The sequence below is a fragment of the Leptinotarsa decemlineata genome, unplaced genomic scaffold (assembly GCF_025532065.1).
Source record: "Leptinotarsa decemlineata unplaced genomic scaffold, Ldec_3_MD MMD2_tig00004839_RagTag_RagTag, whole genome shotgun sequence".
Taxonomy (NCBI): Eukaryota; Metazoa; Arthropoda; class Insecta; order Coleoptera; family Chrysomelidae; genus Leptinotarsa; species Leptinotarsa decemlineata.
The window spans coordinates 72632-93947 of NW_027412612.1; the positions used below are offsets into that span (position 1 = coordinate 72632).

The 21316-nt window shown below is 34.8% G+C and overlaps 1 protein-coding gene across 1 annotated transcript; it reads right to left on the reverse strand.

Annotated features, from left to right (window-relative positions):
- Nucleotides 1–1616: 1616 nt before the first annotated feature.
- On the reverse strand, nt 1617–7697 carry LOC141484154 (uncharacterized). The gene is made up of 2 exons (XM_074179242.1): nt 4044–7697; nt 1617–3985 (listed from the first exon to the last, which is right to left on the reverse strand). Exons 1-2 carry the CDS (start codon nt 4453–4455, stop codon nt 1617–1619), a joined length of 2781 nt encoding a protein of 926 aa, XP_074035343.1. The 5' UTR covers nt 4456–7697.
- Between the last annotated feature and the right edge of the window lie 13619 nt (nt 7698–21316).

Consider the following 21316-nt stretch of genomic DNA (forward strand, 5'->3'; position numbering starts at 1 on the left):
CGAAAGCGGCACCACCGACGGAGTGAATACGATGGGAGCCTCCTCCGATGGGGATAATACAACTGGTGGCTCCTCCGGAGAAGGCGCCCTAGGTTGTTCCACTACTGCTGCGGGTGGTGTGAAGGGCCTTAAGCTGTTTGGAGCGGTCGACCAACTACCTGCATAAGGATTAGTTCTATTGCAAGTAGCTCGGTACTTAGAAATAGGACCAACCTTCGCTGCAGGTCGTTGGCAAACCTTCTTCACAGGCCTGACTTCCTCCTCCTCCTCGAATAAGTCAGGGCTAGCAGATCTGCACCTAACTCGCGAACGTGAAGTGGTTGCCTGGTCACCCGGCACCGCTCCCGAAGATGCTGCCTCCTCCTGGTCAGCGGACACCGGCAGAATAGACGCCACAGCATTATTCACCTCCTGTGTATTGGTTGCCATTCTGAAAAAGAAGAAATAATACAAAGTTAGTTTTAGACATTGTGCACTCTACGATGATTCTTTTCAAACTGATATTTCTTTCATTTACATTATGCTATATACTTTACAGTAATTGGTTAGGAAAATAGAAATGAAACAAATAATATTTTTATCATTTTTTATTCATCTAAGTAACTTGGTAAAAGTGATGCATATACAATACATAATACAATAATCACAAATAATCACAAATGAGAATGTTCCGGTTTGAGGGAATAAGCAATAATACTTCGAATTATAATTCAATTATTCATCTCTACAGTCAACAAATTGATTAGTTGGTCTAAGGCGCTCTCTTGAGAAAAAGAATGAACGATTTCAGACACCCAACGAATGTTATCATTAGGATCATTTCGATAAAATTCTATATCGCTATGACCCCATGGAAGAATTCGAGTGGTATTCGGAATGATGAATCTCTTGTCGTCATGATACGATAAAGCGACTTTATTTTTCAATTCAGTGTAAATATCATGCAATACGCTTCTGAACGAGTTCATCTTCCTGAATATCATACCTCCCTCTTCAATGATTTTTTCATAGTCTCCACATGTCAATTCATTCTTTATAACAGATCGTTTCACACCTTTGGCCTTCTTCAGTTCACCATCAACAGATTTCACGTAATACGCTTTAGTACCTGTACCGTAAAAGCTGATTATTGGATCATTTGGGAATTCATCTTTGAAATTACCCAGAACTGACTTTGTCACTGGAATATTGAATTGGTTTCCTATTTTATAATTAGATGTATCGAACTTATTTGTATTATTTTTGATAAATTCATAGAAATTGTCTGTATTTACTTTGAGAATAAGGGAGTCGGTATCAGTGTAGAGTAAGGACGCATCTTCTCCAAACTGTTGTTTGATACATCCATAGAAAAAATCATACATAACTGTTTTAGATAATTCTAGAATGGAAAATCCTAAATATAGTGGTTTATCATAATGAACTTTTACTCTAGCCAATTGAATGGCAACAAAATTTTCTGTAAAAATAGAGCATTTTTTAAAATTTGGTCGCGATATGAGACAACTAGCACCTATAGTTCTTTTTATATTTTCCCAATGTGTAATGAGTCTAACATCAATTCTATTGTCTACGTTTTCCATTGTTTTTCCATAGACTGCATTATTCATTAGTTTCTAGAAATCTTTTTCAGATTTGTTATTAGACCTATTACGCATTTCAGTATTCAAATCTATATAAGGCTTCATCCAACATGATTGCTTAAACCTCAATACTCTATGTGTGTTCATCACTATCAAACCATGATTGACAGCTTGCTGTAAGTTTCTATAGTGAACAATATATTTTCTTTTGTCGTTTAAATTTGGAATTAATTTGGGAACTTTCGATTTTGCATATGGAGGTATCAAACGTTCAACTAAGAATGGTAAATCGGAATGTTTATCATGAAGTTCTTGGGGATAATGTATATCCACTTCCAATACATATCCATAAGGACTATCAATATCCACATTCATTATATCAAGATTGAGAATTTCATGAGGTGCTAACCATGAAAATTCACCTGTTGGTAATGGTTGCGACATGCTGTGACCATATAGATTTGTTGTACACAAATATGAAATGAATGAAGATGGTTCATTTGGATTATAATCCGGTAAAAATGTATTGTTTGCTTTATGTTTCCTTTCACTACATTGACTTATTCCACCACGAATACCTTTTTGAAAGAAGTGAACCATATCAATATCAGTTAGTAATTCCAATTCAATATTAGTATATTTCAACATGGCATCCCACGATAATCCGGGTGCAGTGAAGTATTGTGCCGGATCCAATTTATATTTATCAACAGATATATTTCTAAAGTTTTCAAAAATGTCACATAATAGTAACACATCTGACTTTAAATATAAATCAGAGTATTCACCCAAATCCTGACATTCGAATAAATTCCAAACAAGTTGAGCTCTCCCATAATCATTATCTGATATATGTTCACAATTGAGTTTATCATAAAATTGATTTTTGGTTGGAAGTCTTGGATGATTCAGTTTTTCGATGTCATCAACAAAACTATAGGGAAATACACCTTTCTTTCTCATCAAACTGAAATTTTCAATTTGTGGGAAATGTTTGCGCATCTCGATACACTGATCAGATGTTAAATTTGCACCTAAATTCTCCAAAGAACTAGGCATGAATCTGAAACTATCAATGAATCTCATTTTCAAATAATTCTTCTTCACCCTACTATCTTTATCCGTATAGGAGTGTGTAAAGAGATGTTTTGTGAAAGATATATATTTCTCATTAGTTTGTGGGATGACATCCACTTTATCTTTGTTTTTATACAATTCCTTTATGAATAAATGACAATCATATCCACTGAGATTGTGAAAAATTATAGGAATGAAATTTGGCAATTTAAAATTCAAATTACAAGATGAATGAGCAGCAGGGGACCTTTTTTTTCCTGTGAGGTGACAATGATCCCTCAGTTTGACTTCGCCATGATTAAATTGTTTGGAACAAATGCCACAATTTGTGGCAGAAGCAAACTGTTCCTCTTCCTCAGGAGTTTGTACATCCATAGGAATAGGAAACCTGAGATGATTTTCATAAATATTTTTCAAATCATCTTCGATTTTGCTAACGAATTTCTGGGCTGCATCCACACCCCTATACGAAACAAATTTTGATAAATCATCATTGTATGAACATTTAATCAAATAAGCAAATGAATAAGGCTCATGTTTGAATGTCTTGATCGAATACGAGTATTCAGGATTTGGTTTAGTGGTTTGAATCGGCTTCAGTACTGATTCAAAATCGGCATACACTACAAATGGTACCTTCATTTGTTTCTCAAAGTTTTCAAAAGTTAGTATATTTTCAGGTACCGTTTTCCCATATTTATTGACTTTGAAATTGGTTGATGGTGTTGTAGTACTCAAGTGATTACAATCATTTATCTTATGACGTAATAGTAATTGTTCATTAGAAAAATATAATAAACAGCCATCACAAAAATATTTCTTATGTTCATGAGCCGATAATTGGCTTGAAACTAATCTTGAAAGATCTTTGATCCAACAATAATGATTATTACCGAAATCATCTGTGATAAGTAACAAATTGACATGTCTTCTAAGTCTTCTCTGAGAGTAACGTAATGGTCCAATTATTTCATACATTATTTTACCCTTCTCGAATTTACTTTCTAAACCGTACACATTAACTGAAATATCATTCTTGTCTTCAAATTTCACAATATCTTTCAACTTTACCGGAAAATTCATACCTGTTACATCTATGACTGTACTGAAATGTGGATACGATGAAACTTCTGATGTTCTATCGATTGCAGGATGTAGTGCTGAAGTGATAGCCCATGCAAAACAATGCTGATCTTCATTACGGACATTAACCACGGCCTTACTACGCTCGATACATTCAGGCAGCTTCACATATGAACATCCACTGAGCGGGCTGTATTTATTAATGTTCAACTCCAGAAACATGATTTTTTCACAAGTCCAACCTTAAAAACAAAACAATATTACTAATCCATCCAATTAAAACTTGGTAGAAATGTTTACCTGAATCGCGTTCCTGGAATTCTGTAGTTTGAGCGATAATCCCATTTCGAAATCCATCAAATAAGGAATTCAAATCAGTAGATTGATCAACTGTTCTATTCTGTGAATTAAATGATTTGGTTTCCTTCAGGTCTTGTGTTTGTAGAATATAACTCCCAAATACTTCCATATTCACTTTGATGATTTTGTGAACCCTGATGGCCGATTCCAATAATTCTATAACTTTCTGCCTGATTTCATTAAAGAATAACATGTAATCGGTGGAAACAAGGGAACTCTGCACCCTGTATGTCGCAATCCGACGTTTGAAGGCGCTCTTTATAATTTGAACACCATCACTGAATTGAACACATGTATTATTCTTATGTTGTAGAGTTCTATTGTGAGAATTCACTTGAGTCAATGGAATCATCACATTACAACAATTACATGTGTACTAGGTGCTGCAGCGTCATCTAATCTCACTCGTTTCACTGATGGACCTCCTTGGCAACTCTGGAGCTGATGACGACGAAGGTTGTCACTACGGGTAAAAGATTTACCACATTCACAAGAATACATTTTCTATGATATGTTCTCACTAACTCACTCGATGGAAACTGACATAACCAACACTCGCCCGCTTCTTAAATACCGTAATCCACGTCGCCTGCGCATCACCGTAGAGAGTGAGGGTAGGTAAGGACACATCGATGCATCCACTAGAGATGCCTGACGTCACAGCCAAGCCCATCTCCCAATTTGATGCGATAACAGTTGCCGGCACGAGCAAGCAGTGGTCGTTGCGCTCTCGGAGAGGGCAGACGTTTGCACAGTCCTCGCCCGCCTGCGTGTCACCATCAATAGCGAGGGTAGGGTGATGCGTTACGTCACATCATTCACTGCTTCGAGAGCGATACGAACAAGCAATTGTCGTTGCGCTCTCGGAGAGGACAGACGTTAGCACAGTCCTCGCCCGCCTGCGTGTCACCATTGATGGCGAGTCTGGGGCGATGCGTTACGTCACATCCTTCACTACATCGAGGGAGGTGAGAGCAGACCGATGAATACACATTACTCTGCCACACGTCGTGGAGTGAACATGTCGCTCTCTAGCCGTTGAACGGTTATTGCTGTGACGTCACTCCACTACTAACTTGGTGCCCTCACACCGATGGAGCATTCATTACTTGGAGGATCTTCGAAGTATGCAGACGTATGTTTGTACATAGACAAACAAGCACATGATGAAACCCTGTACCGTGCATTCTCTTACACACACACACACACACACAAAATCTCATATGAAAAAAAAAATCTGAACGATCCATGCACCAGACACTTCAAGGTCACAACGCCTTGACTTCACTGCACAACAAAAAAAAGCAAATAACACGTCATATTGGTGGGGGGAGGATTAGAACCGGGAAAAAATTTCTGAACGATCCATACACCACACCCTTCAAGGTCACATCACAGTGACTTCACCAAACAACAACCAATAAAAAAGCAATTAATACGTCATAGTGGTGGGGGGAGGCTTAGAACCGGCTCAAATCTCCTACTGACGTGCCAAGACTGATTTGCGTACCATACGTTCCTTCAGTGCGAAAAAAAAGTTCCGTATATTCGGAACTGAATTACTCATAAAAGTCAAATTTCTCACTTATCAAAAACAGTTTGTCGATGAAAATTTCAAAATATATTCCTCTAAAATACATTTATCGACATGTTCGAACAGATTTGAGTACCATACGTTCCTTCGGTGCGAAAAAAAAGTTCCGTATATTCGGAACTAATTCTTTCAAAAAAAATCATATTTTTCTGCCTGATCATAATCAGATTGTTCCCTATATTCAACTAATTTTTGTTACGATCCTTCAAACAAAATTTACAAACAAAATCCTCACTGTAACTGTCACTTTCGGACTTTTCACATGTTGCATGAATCCAACCATCGCATACATCACATTGCACCCATAGTACAGTCACGTCAAGATATCCTTTTCCACAGTACAAACACATAGGTACTTGAAGTTTTGTCATTTTGTTCTGCGTAGGAATCGATAGCGGATTTTCCGAAATATTTTGGAACATAGGTTGGCTTCTTCCAAGTTTCTTTGTGATCCAAAATCTTCGCATCAAGATTTTTGTTTCTTGTACATCTCTTGGGATCGATGTTAGAGTCTCTTTACAAACACCAATAGTATATTCTCTGATTTTCCTTTTCAAAACTATATTTTTTATGATTCCAAAGAATCTTTCGACTGGTGCATTACTCAATTTTTTTACATAGAATTTCACTCCACGAAGGCAATAGTGGTATGTATTTTTTCATTACACAATGGTATAAATTTGGGTTATAAAATTTATTACTTTGCTTTTCTGAGCATATTTCAACTTGTTATATTTTCGTAAACTCTCTGAACTTCTACAATTTTCATACAAGATGTTGGCATCAGTATCTACTTCTTGTGGTGCAGATATCTGATCACTGTTCAAACTTAATGAATTCGGTAAAACTAATGCTTTTTTTGTCAAAACATTTTTTGCTCTTAAAACAGATTCAGTTTCTGTGGTGCTACCCAGTAGAATTACCAGACACTTGAGCCACTCAAATATTTCTTTCCATTCGTTGAGCTCAAATAAGGTAGCAAATTTGAATTTCAAAAATTCTCTCTCAGAAATGTCACTCGTGGTTTTATTTATGTCGTTGCAAATAACTTTGAAAAAATGACAGCAACACACATGCATTTCAGTTATCTCATTTGGTCTTGAACTACTATCATTCAAATAACTATATGTGTTGTTAATATATTCTAATAAAGACATGTTACTCCAAAATATAGAAATTGCATTAAAAAATGCGTAAGAAAAATCTACCACAATATTTGAAAATATTGGCCATATTTTAAAAATTTTTAGTGAGAAAATTTTAAATTTTGACAACCAATTACCAATTGATCCAGTGTCATGATTACCAGTGATCATTTCCAGAACTGGACAAGCCCGATAATTTTTTGTTTGTATTATTCCTGCATAATAGTAAATTTTATTTTTAACATTTTTGGTCTTCTGATGAATGTGTCTGTAGCATCTAAATAAAGAGATGGTTTGACCTCCATTGACGTTTCCTTTAAAACCAAATTAACTTGTTCTCGACTGAAAATATGCCTACAGAATTACATCATCGTCACATCTGTCATTTTTTGATAATTTCTCTGATCTTAACTTTCTGTGAACGCTATCTGATTTTATTTTACCTAAATTACCAGACTGAACATTCATTTTTGAAAATTCTTTTGAATCTTTCTGGTTTTTTAGTATAGCTTTTCTTGTTAGTAATGAATCACTTAACAATTTCCTTTCTGCTCCCCTAACATGACTCGTGAACATTTTTAAATGATAATAATGCAAAGAAGAACTCCGAACTAAAACAACATGATCATACATCTTAGTGATATCTTTTATTATCAAAATAAATAATTCACAATTGTGCTTTCAATAAGCGTAGATGATGATGTGATCTTTGCTTTTTACATATCTATCGTGTTTCATATTCACTATACAAATGTTGTTCACATATTTGATTTTTTTCGTAAGACAAAATTATACATTCCCCTCAGCAATTTATTTTTTGAACTGATTGAAGTAAATTCTTTATGTGTTGAAATGAAAGAGCCTTCGAACACGTTACAATGTGAGTATTTTGATCGCACCCAGCTTGGATTCTTTAGATTTTTACTAACAACTTGTAATAGATCCAATGATGATTTATCTTTTTTACTTGTTTTTTTAACACTTTTGGCAAAACATATTTTTCGTTTGAGACGGAATCATACAAACTGATATCGAAAGAATTTAATAAAGTTTTCTCGTAAGTTGAATGAACACTTTCTTTCACCCACTTGAAACAATGGGTTTTCTCATTTTCGATAACTATATTATTTACTACCGCTCCGTCACCTTCTGCCGCAAAATAATCTGACTTCATTAAGTAATTGAGTTCCGAATATATGGAACTTTTTTTTTGCATCGAAGAAACGTATGGTACGCAAATCTGTTCGAACACGTCGATAGATATACTTTAGAAGAATATATTCTGAAATTTTCATCGACAAACTATTTTCGATAAGTGAGAAATTTGACTTTTTTGAGTAATTCAGTTCCGAATATATGGAACTATTTTTTTTTCGCACCCAAGGAACGTATGGTACGCAGGTCTGTTCGAACACGTCGATAGATATACTATAGAAGAATATATTCTGAAATTTTCATCAACAAACTATTTACCTTAGAAGAATATATTCTGAAATTTTCATCGACAAATTATTTTTGATAAGTGAGAAATTTGACTTTTATGAGTTATTCAGTTCCGAATATACGGAACTTTTTTTGTTCGCACCGAAGGAACGTATGGAACGCAAATCTGTTCCAGCACGTCGAAAAATATACTTTCCAAGAATATATTCTGAAATTTTCATTGACTTTATCAAGTAATTGAGTTCCGAATATAAGGAACTATTTTTTTCGCACCGAAGGAACGTATGGTACGCAAATCTGTCTTAGCACGTCGATGAATATACTTTCAAAGAATATATTCTGGAATTTTCATCGACAAACTATTTTTAATAAGTGAGTAATTTGACTTTCATGAGTAATTCAGTTCCGAATATACGGAAATTTTTTTGTTCGCACCAAAGGAACGTATGGTAAGCAAATCTGTTTTAGCGGGTCGATAAATATACTTTCAAAGAATATATTTTAAAATTTTCATAGACAAACTATTTTTGATAAGTGAGTAATTTGACTGTTTTGAGTAATTCAGTTCCGAATATACGGAACTTTTTTTGTTCGTACCGAAGGAACGTATGGTACGCGAATCTGTTTCAGCAAGTCAACTAATATACTTTCCAAGAATATATTCTGATATTTTCATCGACAAACTATTTTTGATAAGTGAGAAATTTGACTTTATCAAGTAATTGAGTTCCGAATATAAGGAACTATTTTTTTCGCACCGAAGGAACGTATGGTACGCAAATCTTTTTTGGCACGTCGATGAATATACTTTCAAAGAATATATTCTGGAATTTTTATCGACAAACTTTTTTCATAAGTGAGAAATTTGACTTTTATAAATAATTCAGTTCCGAATATACAGAACTTTTTTTCGCACCGAAGGAACGTTTGGTACGGAAATCTGTTTCAGCACGTCGATAAACATACATTCAAAGAATATATTCTGAAATTTTCATCAACAAACTATTTTTGATAAGTGAGAAATTTGACTTTATTAAGTAATTGAGTTCCGAATATACGGAACTTTTTTTGTCGCACCGAAGGAACGTATGACACGCAAATCTTTTCTGGCACGTCGATAAATATACATTCAAAGAATATATTCTGAAATTTTCATCGACAAACTATTTTTGATAAGTGAGAAATTTGACTTTATTAAGTAATTGAGTTCCGAATATACGGAACTTTTTTTGTCGCACCGAAGGAACGTATGGCACGCAAATCTGTTCTGGCACGTCGATAGATATACTTCAGAAGAATATATTCTGAAATTTTCATCGACAAACTATTTTTCATAAGTGAGAAATTTGACTTTTATGAGTAATTCAGTTCCGAATATACGGAACTTTTTTTTCGCACTTTGGTGCGAACGTATGGTACGCAAATCTGTTTCAACAAGTCGATAGATATACTTTCGAGTAATATATTCCGAAATTTCCATCGACAAACTATTTTTGATAAGTGAGTAATTTGAGTTTCTTAAGTAATTCAGTTCCGATTATACGGAACTTTTTTTTCACACCGAAGGAACGTATGGTACGCAAATCTGTTCGAACACGTCAATAAATATACTTTCAAAGAATATATTCTGAAATTTTCATCAACTAACTATTTTTGATAAGTGAGTAATTTGACTTTTTTGAATAATTCTATTTCGAATGTACGGAACTATTTGTTTTTCGTACCGAAGGATTGTATGGTACGCAAATCTGTTTTAGCACGTCGATAGATACAGTGTGACCCATTTAAGATGGAAGCACCCTTATAAAACTTACATTTTTCAACCGATTGGAATGTTTTTTTTGTAAGGTAGATATTCAAAAAGTCTATTAGGACACCAAATATGAATAAATCTCAATTTCCAGGGCCAACTAATCTTATTTTTCAAGATCAAAAATCTAAAAAAATTACTAGCGATTTTTTTAGAAAAACTCTGACTACACCACTGGATTTGTTACATTTTCAAATGGGTAACATGTAAATTACGTTGAAATGCGTCAATCAATAAAAAAGTTATAAAGGAATGAAATTTGAAAAATATGCCGTTTAATCAACCCACCAATTCATGTTCAGGAATTTTATGAAAATTCTGAATACACCACTGGATTCAGGATGTCTTGAAATATCACTGGTCACAGTTTCATCGAAATCTGTTCAGTAATAAAAAAGTTATAAGGGAATGAAATTTGAAAAATATGTTGTAAAATGAAATTTTAACAACGTTCTTACTACACCACTGTTGATTATTGAAAAAATTATTGGGGTGATTATTGCAATGTCGTACAATTATAACATCTGAAAATCATTATGGTAAAAATAGTCTATAGGTATTTCTCGAAGTGGAGTGGATACATAAACAAGTACAATCAGGAGAGAACTCCTGGTTAATCTTCATGAAAACAATTTCAACAATATAAGACAAGTCTAATGTACTCCCAATAGAAATTATAACGAAAAAAATATGCAATGGATAATAATTATTATCATTCCAGTAGGTAACATCAGCTGTGATTTCTTCCTTTTGTTGAATAGCAAAAAATGAGATTTGCAATTTTAACTGCCTGTTATTCAGAATGCATTAATGAAATAAACAAGTTAGCTGTGACTTACAGTTTCTCATCTATTTATTTGCGCATGAATTGCCATTTTGTTAAATTGTCATTTTGTTACGCACCATTAGTGAACTGAATAATTTGTGTTTCAAAATAAAAACAGATAATGGCTCAATTGTCAATTCAAGAAAAAATCGAAATTATACGTCTTTCCGGTGATGATTACCGGAGTGAAAGAGAAGTAACTAGAATATTCAATGAAAGACACCCAAATCGTCCAGCCATAAGTAACAGCACGGTACATAAAATAAACCAAGTTTTCAATCGGACTGGAGCAGTAACCACATATATTTTAAAGAACAATATACGAAGAAGGAACGAAAATAACCAGACTATATTAGATTACTTCAGAAATAATCCAAATAGTAGTTTGAGGGATGCCAGCTTAGATTGAAACTTACCTAGGGAGAATGTTAGGCGATGTCTGAAGAAAAATAAATTGAGGCCATTTAAACCAAAGTTTTTACATACTCTGGAACTAGGTGATCAAGAAAAACGATTGGAATTCTGCTTATGGGCCCAGGGCGAGTATCTTAATGACAGGCAATTTTTAAAGAAAATTTTATTTAGTGATGAAGCTAGTTTCACAACAAATGGAGTGGTTTCATCACAAAATATTCGCTATTGGGCCACTGAAAATCCTAACTGGGTGATAAACTGTAAAAGGCAGTTTTCAGAAAAAGTGAACGTTTGGTGTGGAATACTGAATGAAAGGATAATTGGACCATTCTTTTTCGACGGCAACATGAATGGCGCAATTTTCCTACAATTTTTAAGGAATGAATTTTCGGACGCAATAGATGAACTTCCCCTTGCAGAAACAAGAAATTTATATTTTCAGTTAGACGGTTGTTCCATACATAATGCGGGAATTGTGAAGAGTTGGCTGAATCAAAATTACCCTAATCGTTGGATAGGAACGGGGAGTACATTAATTGGATGGCCACCAAGATCGCCTGACCTTACTTCACTCGATTTTTTCCTTTGGGGTTATGTTACACAAAAGGTTTACAAATCACGACCAAGGAATCGAGTGGAACTGTGCACCAGAATTCAGCAAGCTTGCGATGCAATTACTCCACAACAATTGAGGAATACTTTAAAAAATGTTCGTAAGCGATATGATAAATGCATTGAATTGGATGGAAGTTTGGTGGAGGCCACCAGAATATGAATTGCACTCATTTATTTTTCAATTCGGTATCTTCTTGGTTTCTATTTTTACATTGATTGTGAATAAAAGATTGTTTTCCGCTAGTTTGTAGCAATTAGAAAAATGTACTTACAGTTAGTTTTTTGTAGATTCATTTGAAATTATTGACACTAAAGTTTGTTGTGATAAACTGATTGATTGATATGGTTCGACATACATTATGAAAGGAAATTGATTCTCCCATAAACGTTTCATGAATTTTATTTGAATAAATAATATTTTGTTGAATATTGCCCCTAATCCAGTGGTGTAGTAAGAACGTTGCTAAAATTCCATTGAACAACATATTTTTCAAATTTTATTCCTTTATAACTTTTTTATTACCGAACAGATTTCGATGAAACTGTGATCAGTAATATTTCAAGACATCCTGAATCCAGTGGAGTATACAGAATTTTCATAAAATTCCTGAACATGAATTGGTGGGTTGATTAAACGGCATATTTTTCAAATTTCATTCCTTTATAACTTTTTTATTGATTGACGCATTTCAACGTAATTTACATGTTACCCATTTGAAAATGTCACAAATCCAGTGGTGTAGTCAGAGTGTTTCTAAAAAAATCGCTAGTATTTTTTTTAGATTTTTGACCTTGAAAAATAAGATTAGTTGGCCCTGGAAATTGAGATTTATTCATGATATTTGGTGTCCTAATAGACTTTTTGAATATCTACCTAACAAAAAAAATCATTCCAATCGGTTAAAAAAGGTAAGTTTTATAAGGGTGCTTCCATCTTAAATGGGTCACACTGTATACTTTCGAAGAATTTATTCTGAAATTTTCGTCAACAAACTATTTTTGATAAGTGAGAAATTCAATATTTTGTGGATGAGTCTTTCCTGGGCATTCGGTATTGTTTAACGCAGGATATTTCAAATGACATACTTTTTACAAGTCATAAAATTTTTACCGAGAAATTAATTTTCCAGTTCTCATACGCTACCTGTTTCGGTACAAATGAATTTTTCCTGAATAATATTTTACTCTTATTTTACATTTTTTTCGGTATTAATGCTTGTATACGGACAGTTGGCTGATATAATGAGTTTATGTAGAATGCTGACTCATTTATTCGACATGTTTCAATAATATATCGTGTTTTTAAAATGATAACATCGAAATACAGGTAAAATTCTCAATATTTGCAATCTGGCAACACTGTTCGCAAATCTCATCCTAAACCCTGTTCGATTGTCCTTCGTCATAAACTGTGGATGAAAAGTTGTGGGTAACTTCACACTAATCGATTTTTCGCTTCTTTTCTATACTAACAAACACATAAAATTAATAAGTCAAATTAAAATACTTTTATTGACGGGTGTTACTTTATTTCACAATAGACAGTTTCGCTTCCTTCGCCTTTTCTACGCAGACTAACTCGCAGTTGCGCCGCTAGCCTTTTTATATCCAATTATTACTGCCACCTCGAGGTGATCGGAATACACTAGCTAGAACCAGAACTTTCTCGAACCAACGCGGTAATTCCAAATATTTAATTACGCCTAATACCACCTAGGGGGTAGCTGAAAAAGATAGTACATAGTACCACTACTCACCACTAGATGTCGTTAAGTGTCACAATACACAATAATAATTGAAATGCAAAAAAAGCGTAAGTTTGCTTAGGTCACGCACTTTGCGACTATCCCAGTCTAGAAATATAGTTAAGGGCAGAAATTGGCCTTTGGAACAAACTGATAAAATCATTATGGCCAGAAGGCTTCAAAGTTTGGAGACCCCTGATCTAAGGGGTAAAACATGTTTTAGACAAGTAAATTGATGGATATAGCCGTTACTAAGTGGTAGAAGATCATCATGAAAAATTTAGATTTTAGACAAGTTCTATTGTGACAGTAATTTTTATAATAAAAATACGTATTTTGAAATTTTTTAATCTCTCAGTAAAACTGCTCCTGAACTTTCACTAAACGTTTTTCCTGGTCCATCCTGTAGTATTCTATCCGATTCACTAGACTCTGTTCCAAAACATCCATTATTAAATTCTAGCAGTATTCAACTAGAGAATATTCCTAATCCCATCTTGGTTTCAAATATTTGATGACATCCAGATTAAACCAAGATCATTTGGAGGTGATAATGTTCACATATCCATAACAATTCCAATCAACTTTGTTATCATTTTCAGCACTTTTTGGGATGATGAGAGCTGCAGGTGGATGCAATACTCATCCCGAGTCAATTCAAGTTGGACAAATATTCCGCCTGATGTCGCCCAGGGAAAGTAATGTTAGTGGAGGAGAAATGATGAAATCCCTTCTTCATATTGGAGATATGGAAGAAAAAAGCAAACATTTAAATTCTATATTGAATTAGAAGAAAATATCTCCGAAATTGAAGAGGACTTCTCAGGTATTGATGAAGCTTTTGCTTATTTCTGTGGATATGTTGCAAAAAAAATTAAAGGCAACACCAAATGTGGAAAATGTGTGGATTCGATATTGGGGAAGGGAAATGAAATATTCAATTTCCTCATAAGAAATAAGAGCAGGGGATTTTTAACATTTCCATCACAAAAAATTAATAGCTTTCTTCACGATGTTGAAGCCACAATATCAGTTGTTTTTGAGAGCGAAATTAAAAGAAATTGCCTTTCAGTAATTTTAAGCAAATTGCCAAATTTTTCTTCCAAAAATATTATAGGTTGTGAACACCACAAGGAAAATTTGATATAAGAGGAACTGAGGGCATATTTGATCTCTAGATTGAATATCTGCTGTGCTAAAGAGCATAATGTAACACTAGTTGCACACACACACACCGATTTTGGACGGCCGACTTTGTACCGGTCGTCCAAATTCCAATAGTGAACCACATGTGGGAACGGGACCTTGCACACATGCCTACCGGTGATCGTCGATGGTAAAATACCGTTGAGCAGCCGTCCACTGCCACTGTATCGCCGGCAATACCGGGAAGTAGTGGCGTACATGACTAAATACACTCTTGCATACTCACCGGTTTTTTTACCGACCATTCCAGTCTCGAATGCTCGGTGAAATTGTAGTTACTACGCATTAACGTCGTTTTGGTAGTGCGTGCTAATTACGACAACAAAGCAACTGATTGTTTGACCGATAAAAATCCGGTGAGTGTGCAAGCACCCGCTACCAATAAAATATCGGCCGATTTTATACTGGTCGTCCAAAATCGGTGTGTGTGCAACTAGCGTAAGAGCCCTCGAAAATATTTTTTTTTAAATACAATTTTTCTGTAAGTTAAATTTCGAAAAATCTGAAAATATCTGTTGAGATGTGATACTCTCATCAGCTGTATGTGTTTTTGAAATTTAACTGAATATTTTCAAAAAACTACAGGTATAATTGATGGTCACATCGTTTGAAAAAAAGAACTATTTTACACACTCAATGTAAAAGGTTGTAGTAAGCAATTAAAGTATATTAGACGACATTTTGTATTTGTATTTTGAAAGAAAATAAACTATTTTCATCACATCTCTTTCCAAGGTCACGTTCTAACAATAAACGGCAAAGCTTTGGAATTCACTGCTTCAGAAGGTTTCCTTTAGGCTTGCAGTCTGCAGAAATTCAACCATGGTGTTCTCTGAACATTACGGTATTTTACTTTTCGTGGGAACATGAATATGAACATAGTTCTGGAACATAGTTCTGGATACCCTAATTAATCACCTTAACAAAAATGGATTCTACACAATTGCATACGCAGATGACATAGTTATCTTGCATACCGGCAAATTTGTAAACACACTGTGCGATAGAGCGCAGGATGGGCTCAAATTAATAGAAACATGGTGTAAGGAACACTCACTGTCGATCAATCCCAAGAAGACTGAGATGGTCCTTTTCACCAGGAAAAGAAGTTTAACGGGTTTAAAACCTCCCGAAATCTTCAAAAGCCAACTAAACTTCTCTGAAGAGGTGAAATACCTTGGTATTATCCTCGACAAGAAGCTAACATGGAACTCTCATCTACAGAGTAGAGTAAAAAGAGCATACGTGGCTCATGAGCAATGTCGGAGGACAGTGGGACGCGCATGGGGTCTTTCACCCCGTGTAGTCGCCTGGATCTACACTGCAATAATAAGACCTATGTTAACGTATGGAGCCATTGCATGGGGACCGAAAGTTCTACAAGCAACGGCCATCCAAAAATTATATCAAATACAGCGACTGGCTTGTTTAAACATCACAGGAGCCATGAGAACAACACCAACCGCGGCAATGGAATTAATCACGGGTCTGACCCCTCTGGATCTGTACGTTAAGGAGGCTGGTGTAAACGGCTAGTGTAAATGGCTGGTGTAAACGGCTGGTGTAAACCTAGAAGTAGGAATGGGTCGATTGAGGCTGGGCCTATGGCGGGAAGCGCTTACTGCGCAACCTCTGCTGCAGGCAACAAGTGATGCAATTGAACCCAGGTTTGTGTTTAATAAACCCTACAAAATACAAATTAAGCAGAACACAGAGTCAGATGCTACAAATGCAATACGGATTTATACAGATAGCTCAAAAACCAAAGAAGGCTCAGGATGTGGAGTGTACTCCAGATCACTAAGCCTAAGGATTAAGTGGGAAATGGGAAGAAATACCAGCGTGGTCCAAACAGAACTGGCTGGTATCTCAATCGCCACAAAAGAAATAACAAAGAAAAGAATTTCTGGCAAAAACATAACAATCTGCACTGATAGCAGACAAGCACTATTAGCCTTGAACAGACACCGTGTTACTTCAGGGCTAGCACTAGAGTCGGCACTTGGGCTAGCCACCAAGATTTAGCTAAAGCCTCGGCAGATAATAACATTATCCTGAGATGGGTTAAAGGGCACGACAGGAGTAAAGGTAATCGCATTGCCGACTCTTTAGCCAAGGAAGCGGCTGGACTAGGAATTTTAGGACCCAGTGGCACCCACGGCCTGATGACTTCGACAATTGCGGGACTAATCAAATGTTACACCCATGCTCAATCTTTAAAGAGATGGGATGAAATCAAAGGATGTAATCTTGCCAGGATCACCTTGGGCGACCCTGGGAAGCTGGCGCCGAAGAAATATCTGGCGATGACCAGGAAAAATCTACGCCTTACAGTAAGATTTCTGACTGGCCACTGTCAGCTAAGGAAACACCTACATAATATGGGGCTAGTGGACACACCTCTATGCAGGATGTGTGAACAGGAAGATGAGACTGTCAGGCATGTCCTGTGCGAGTGCCCGGAGTTATCGTCAATAAGAGAGTGTGTGTTCGGCGAGTCTTGGCCTACACCTGCCGATATAAAGGAGATGTCTCCCAGCGACCTGAACACCTTCCTGGAAAGGACAGGATGGACGACGACCTAGGAGGACAACTCCTCGGGAGGATGTACAATGGGTCACATGTGTCCTAAGTGCGTGGGCTTACACTCACCCTCCCTACTCTACAGATACACACTCAATGTAAAAGGTTGTAGTAAGCAATTAAAGTATATTAGACGACATTTTGTATTTGTATTCTGAAAGAAAATAAACTATTTTCATCACATCTCTTTCCAAGGTCACGTTCTAACAATAAACGGCAAAGCTTTGGAATTCACTGCTTCAGAAGGTTTCCTTTAGGCTTGCAGTCTGCAGAAATTCAACCATGGTGTTCTCTGAACATTACGGTATTTTACTTTTCGTGGGAACATGAATATGAAAGAAATCCCATCTAAAGGAAACTAAAAATTAATGTACCACTGGTAAGGACATTAAATACCATTTCACTTCAGATCGATAAAAAACTAACTTAACTTTTGAACGGTTTGACGTAGAAACATGAAAAAAAACGTTTGAGGGCTATTACCGATACTATTTTTGCAAAAAAAACACATTGTGATTGCTCGACAGATGGCTGGGGGAGGCACTTCAACTTTTTTCAAAAATTTAATTGGCATGGGGGTCAAATGTCAAATTAGTCTATCAGTGATGGCCTGCACATGAAATCATAGCAAAAAATATGACTCAATGAAATCAAATTGAAATAATAATGGGAGATATTTGAATTGAACTTTGTTCAATTTATGCTGGAATTGTAAATTTCAATAACCATAATTACAGAAATATTATTAACTTCAATATACTTCAACAGACAATAAATAGTTCACATTCTTTCTGAACCAATACATATGTACCAACCAATACATCTGATGACAGCTGATTAACGGAAAAACAGATTTAAAAAGACAGATTCAATGGAAGATAATTGACCATCTAACATCCATTGTAAATTAATAAATTTTGCCTTGTAATTTCTCTCAAGTTATTTACAGAACCCAAAGGCTTGCATGAGGAGTTACTGGTGAAGGTGGTACTGTAGTGCTATTTCTCTTGAATGATTTTGTGTATGTAACGAGATATGTATGTATAAGAAAATCAATGTCCTGATTCATGAGTAGAACTGCTAGGTGTGATATACATACATCCATAGTCACTATGAGTAGATGTATTTTGGTTGAATATCTATTAGAAAACAGCTGTGTTTCTACTCATTACATTGTTCTTCGTATATAAACCGCTTATTCCAAATTTTACGCATCAAAGAGAAAACTTTTTTATTATTAATAAAAAAAAATCAGTTAAAAGTTGGTGCTTATCAAAAGGATCTCTTAACAGGTAATCGAAAAGTTCGACAAAGATTTCACTGGGAATATTTCTGTGTAATCTAGTGAATTATTCAGATTTTGAATATTAGGAAGGTCCTCATTAAATTGTTTTATATTTTTTTTTAATCTCACTGGTATGTCATCACCTCATTATTCAAATCATTTTCGATTAATATTCCTTAGTTCCGTAGTTATTGAAATATTTGTTGTTTCATGAATTCATAACAGTATATAAGAAATAATTGCTTTTGATTTTTGTTCTTTTTATGAAACATTAAAATATTCCCAATGATTTTTTCTGTATTTCCAAAAATAGAGAGGCTTTTGAATGACTTTGTGAAAAGAATGACGTTTAATGCACAAACCAAGGACTCAACACAACTTTCCCCATCACCCATCATGGAATTCCTTGCGAAGCACCAACTTCTATCACAAATAACTTTTTTTGGGACACTCAGAGTAAAATAGGTTTTAATTTGTTGCATACTTCTTGTGACACACTGCATTTATATATAACACAGTTACACATTCATTATCTCATGTTTTATTGCTGAAATTTTCTTCCTATCATACCTATATAATTGATTTTTTTGTGAAGTTTGCAAATAAATTTTGGGAAAATGAGGAAGTTATTATTATTTCTCACCTTCACAATGATTTGACTTGTATTATATGTATGTAATTTGTATGAAAATTAAAGATTATAGACATATTCAGCTGAATTTCAAATGAGTAGGTACTTATTGTTTGTATATTGGTAATGAAACTGATTTCCAGTATCAATAAGTGGAAAATCAAAAATTCTTACTGTTTCTTGCACGCTGTTGATTCACTTTTCTTGATGCAATAAGAATATGATGGGAATAAAATAAAAAACGTAAGGAATCTTCATCAGATTCTTGAAGGAAATATTGTAGTTTTATGTGTTGTGATATAAATGAAATATTGCTATCACACAAATAAGTAATTACCTATATGTTTACAAAAATCATGATTAGCTTCTGTCCAAAATAAAACGAAATTTTTCTGAAAACTTGAGACCTCTGTGGCTGAATAAAAAAGTTTTTCCATTCCAATACCATACCAAAAGCTTGTATTCAAGTATATAATCTTTATACTTACCACCTGTTTTGCGGAATTCGTTCTGATAAACAACCAGTTTCAAGTACATAATAACATCTGCCAACATTTCTTGGGTTGAAACTTCAAATCTTTCGATTTAACACTGACAATTCGTCAGTAACACTCAAAACACAAAAAATGCATTAAGTCACTTCTTAACCCGTAACTACTACCCACATAAATATGTTACTTAACCACTACAACAGAGTCCCTGAGACCCGTTACAAAAATAAGCAGAAAAACGAACTATTCTGCAAAAATTTATTTCAAAATGAAAACAAGTATTCTATGATATAATGTTAACCCATATCAAGTATAAAAAAAAATCACAAACAATTTGGACAAATTGTTTTTGCACATTGCAAACATATAGGTTTTCTTGGCTATGTCGCAACTATGGTTGGTTTTACGGTCGTTTTTCGATGGACATACAGAACATCTTTTTTTTTTGACCTGGAAACTTCAGCAGGTAGCTCAACAGGGCGTTCTGGATCAATATTGAAGATATCGGAGGCTGTATCTCGTAATTTGCAATTAACTTTTCGATTGGAAATTCGATGTCTAATTTGTCCTAACTCACTATCATCGGAGTCATAGTCTTGATCATAAAATTGCCACTAATAAATTTCACTGTCTGTATCGTGATCGCTTATTTCCTCAAAATCCATTTCTTCAACATCACTTGCATTTCCATAATGAAGTACATCTTCAATAGCACGCAACCGATCTCCTTTATTATTCAAAACATCATCTTTGTTTTGAATATCGTTCCAAAATTCATCATTATCTACTATTTTCATCAACTCTTCATCCGATCTAAGAACAGTTAGTTTCTGTTAGTTGAAAATAATAATAACAAATCAAAATTGTTTTTTACCTTTTATGAAATCACACAGAAAATATAACGTTAAAAGTACCCACGGGTCCCGTGGACCCAAAATTAGTTCAAATTCGTTAAAATGGATTTAAAAATTAATGCGCACTCGACGGCCGTTCGATTGCAACTATTTTGAGGAATACTCAAGAGGATACGAGCGATTACTGTATAGTCCGAGAATACCCAACGATAATGGACATACAGGATTGCTTTCTTTTGCGATTTTGTTGGATACGTCACGTGATCTCGTGACGTAACAGTGGTGACTGGGATTGATTCGGTAATCCACTTTTAAATTAAAATAAACAAATCTCATGTAAATAAATCCCTTATTAAAATATTATTTTTATATAGGATGGATTTATACTAAGTAAACATTTTGCTTTTATGGATGATAGAGCGAGCTATTTTGCCCTTTTTGAAAGTAAGAGGTTTCGTCAGTTTTTTATTATTTTCGTGAAAACTTCCCACAAAAATTTTGTAATGAAGTTTGTTTTAGATAATAGTATTATCTAAAAAATTTTTTAATAACTTTTTGTTCCATCTTTCAT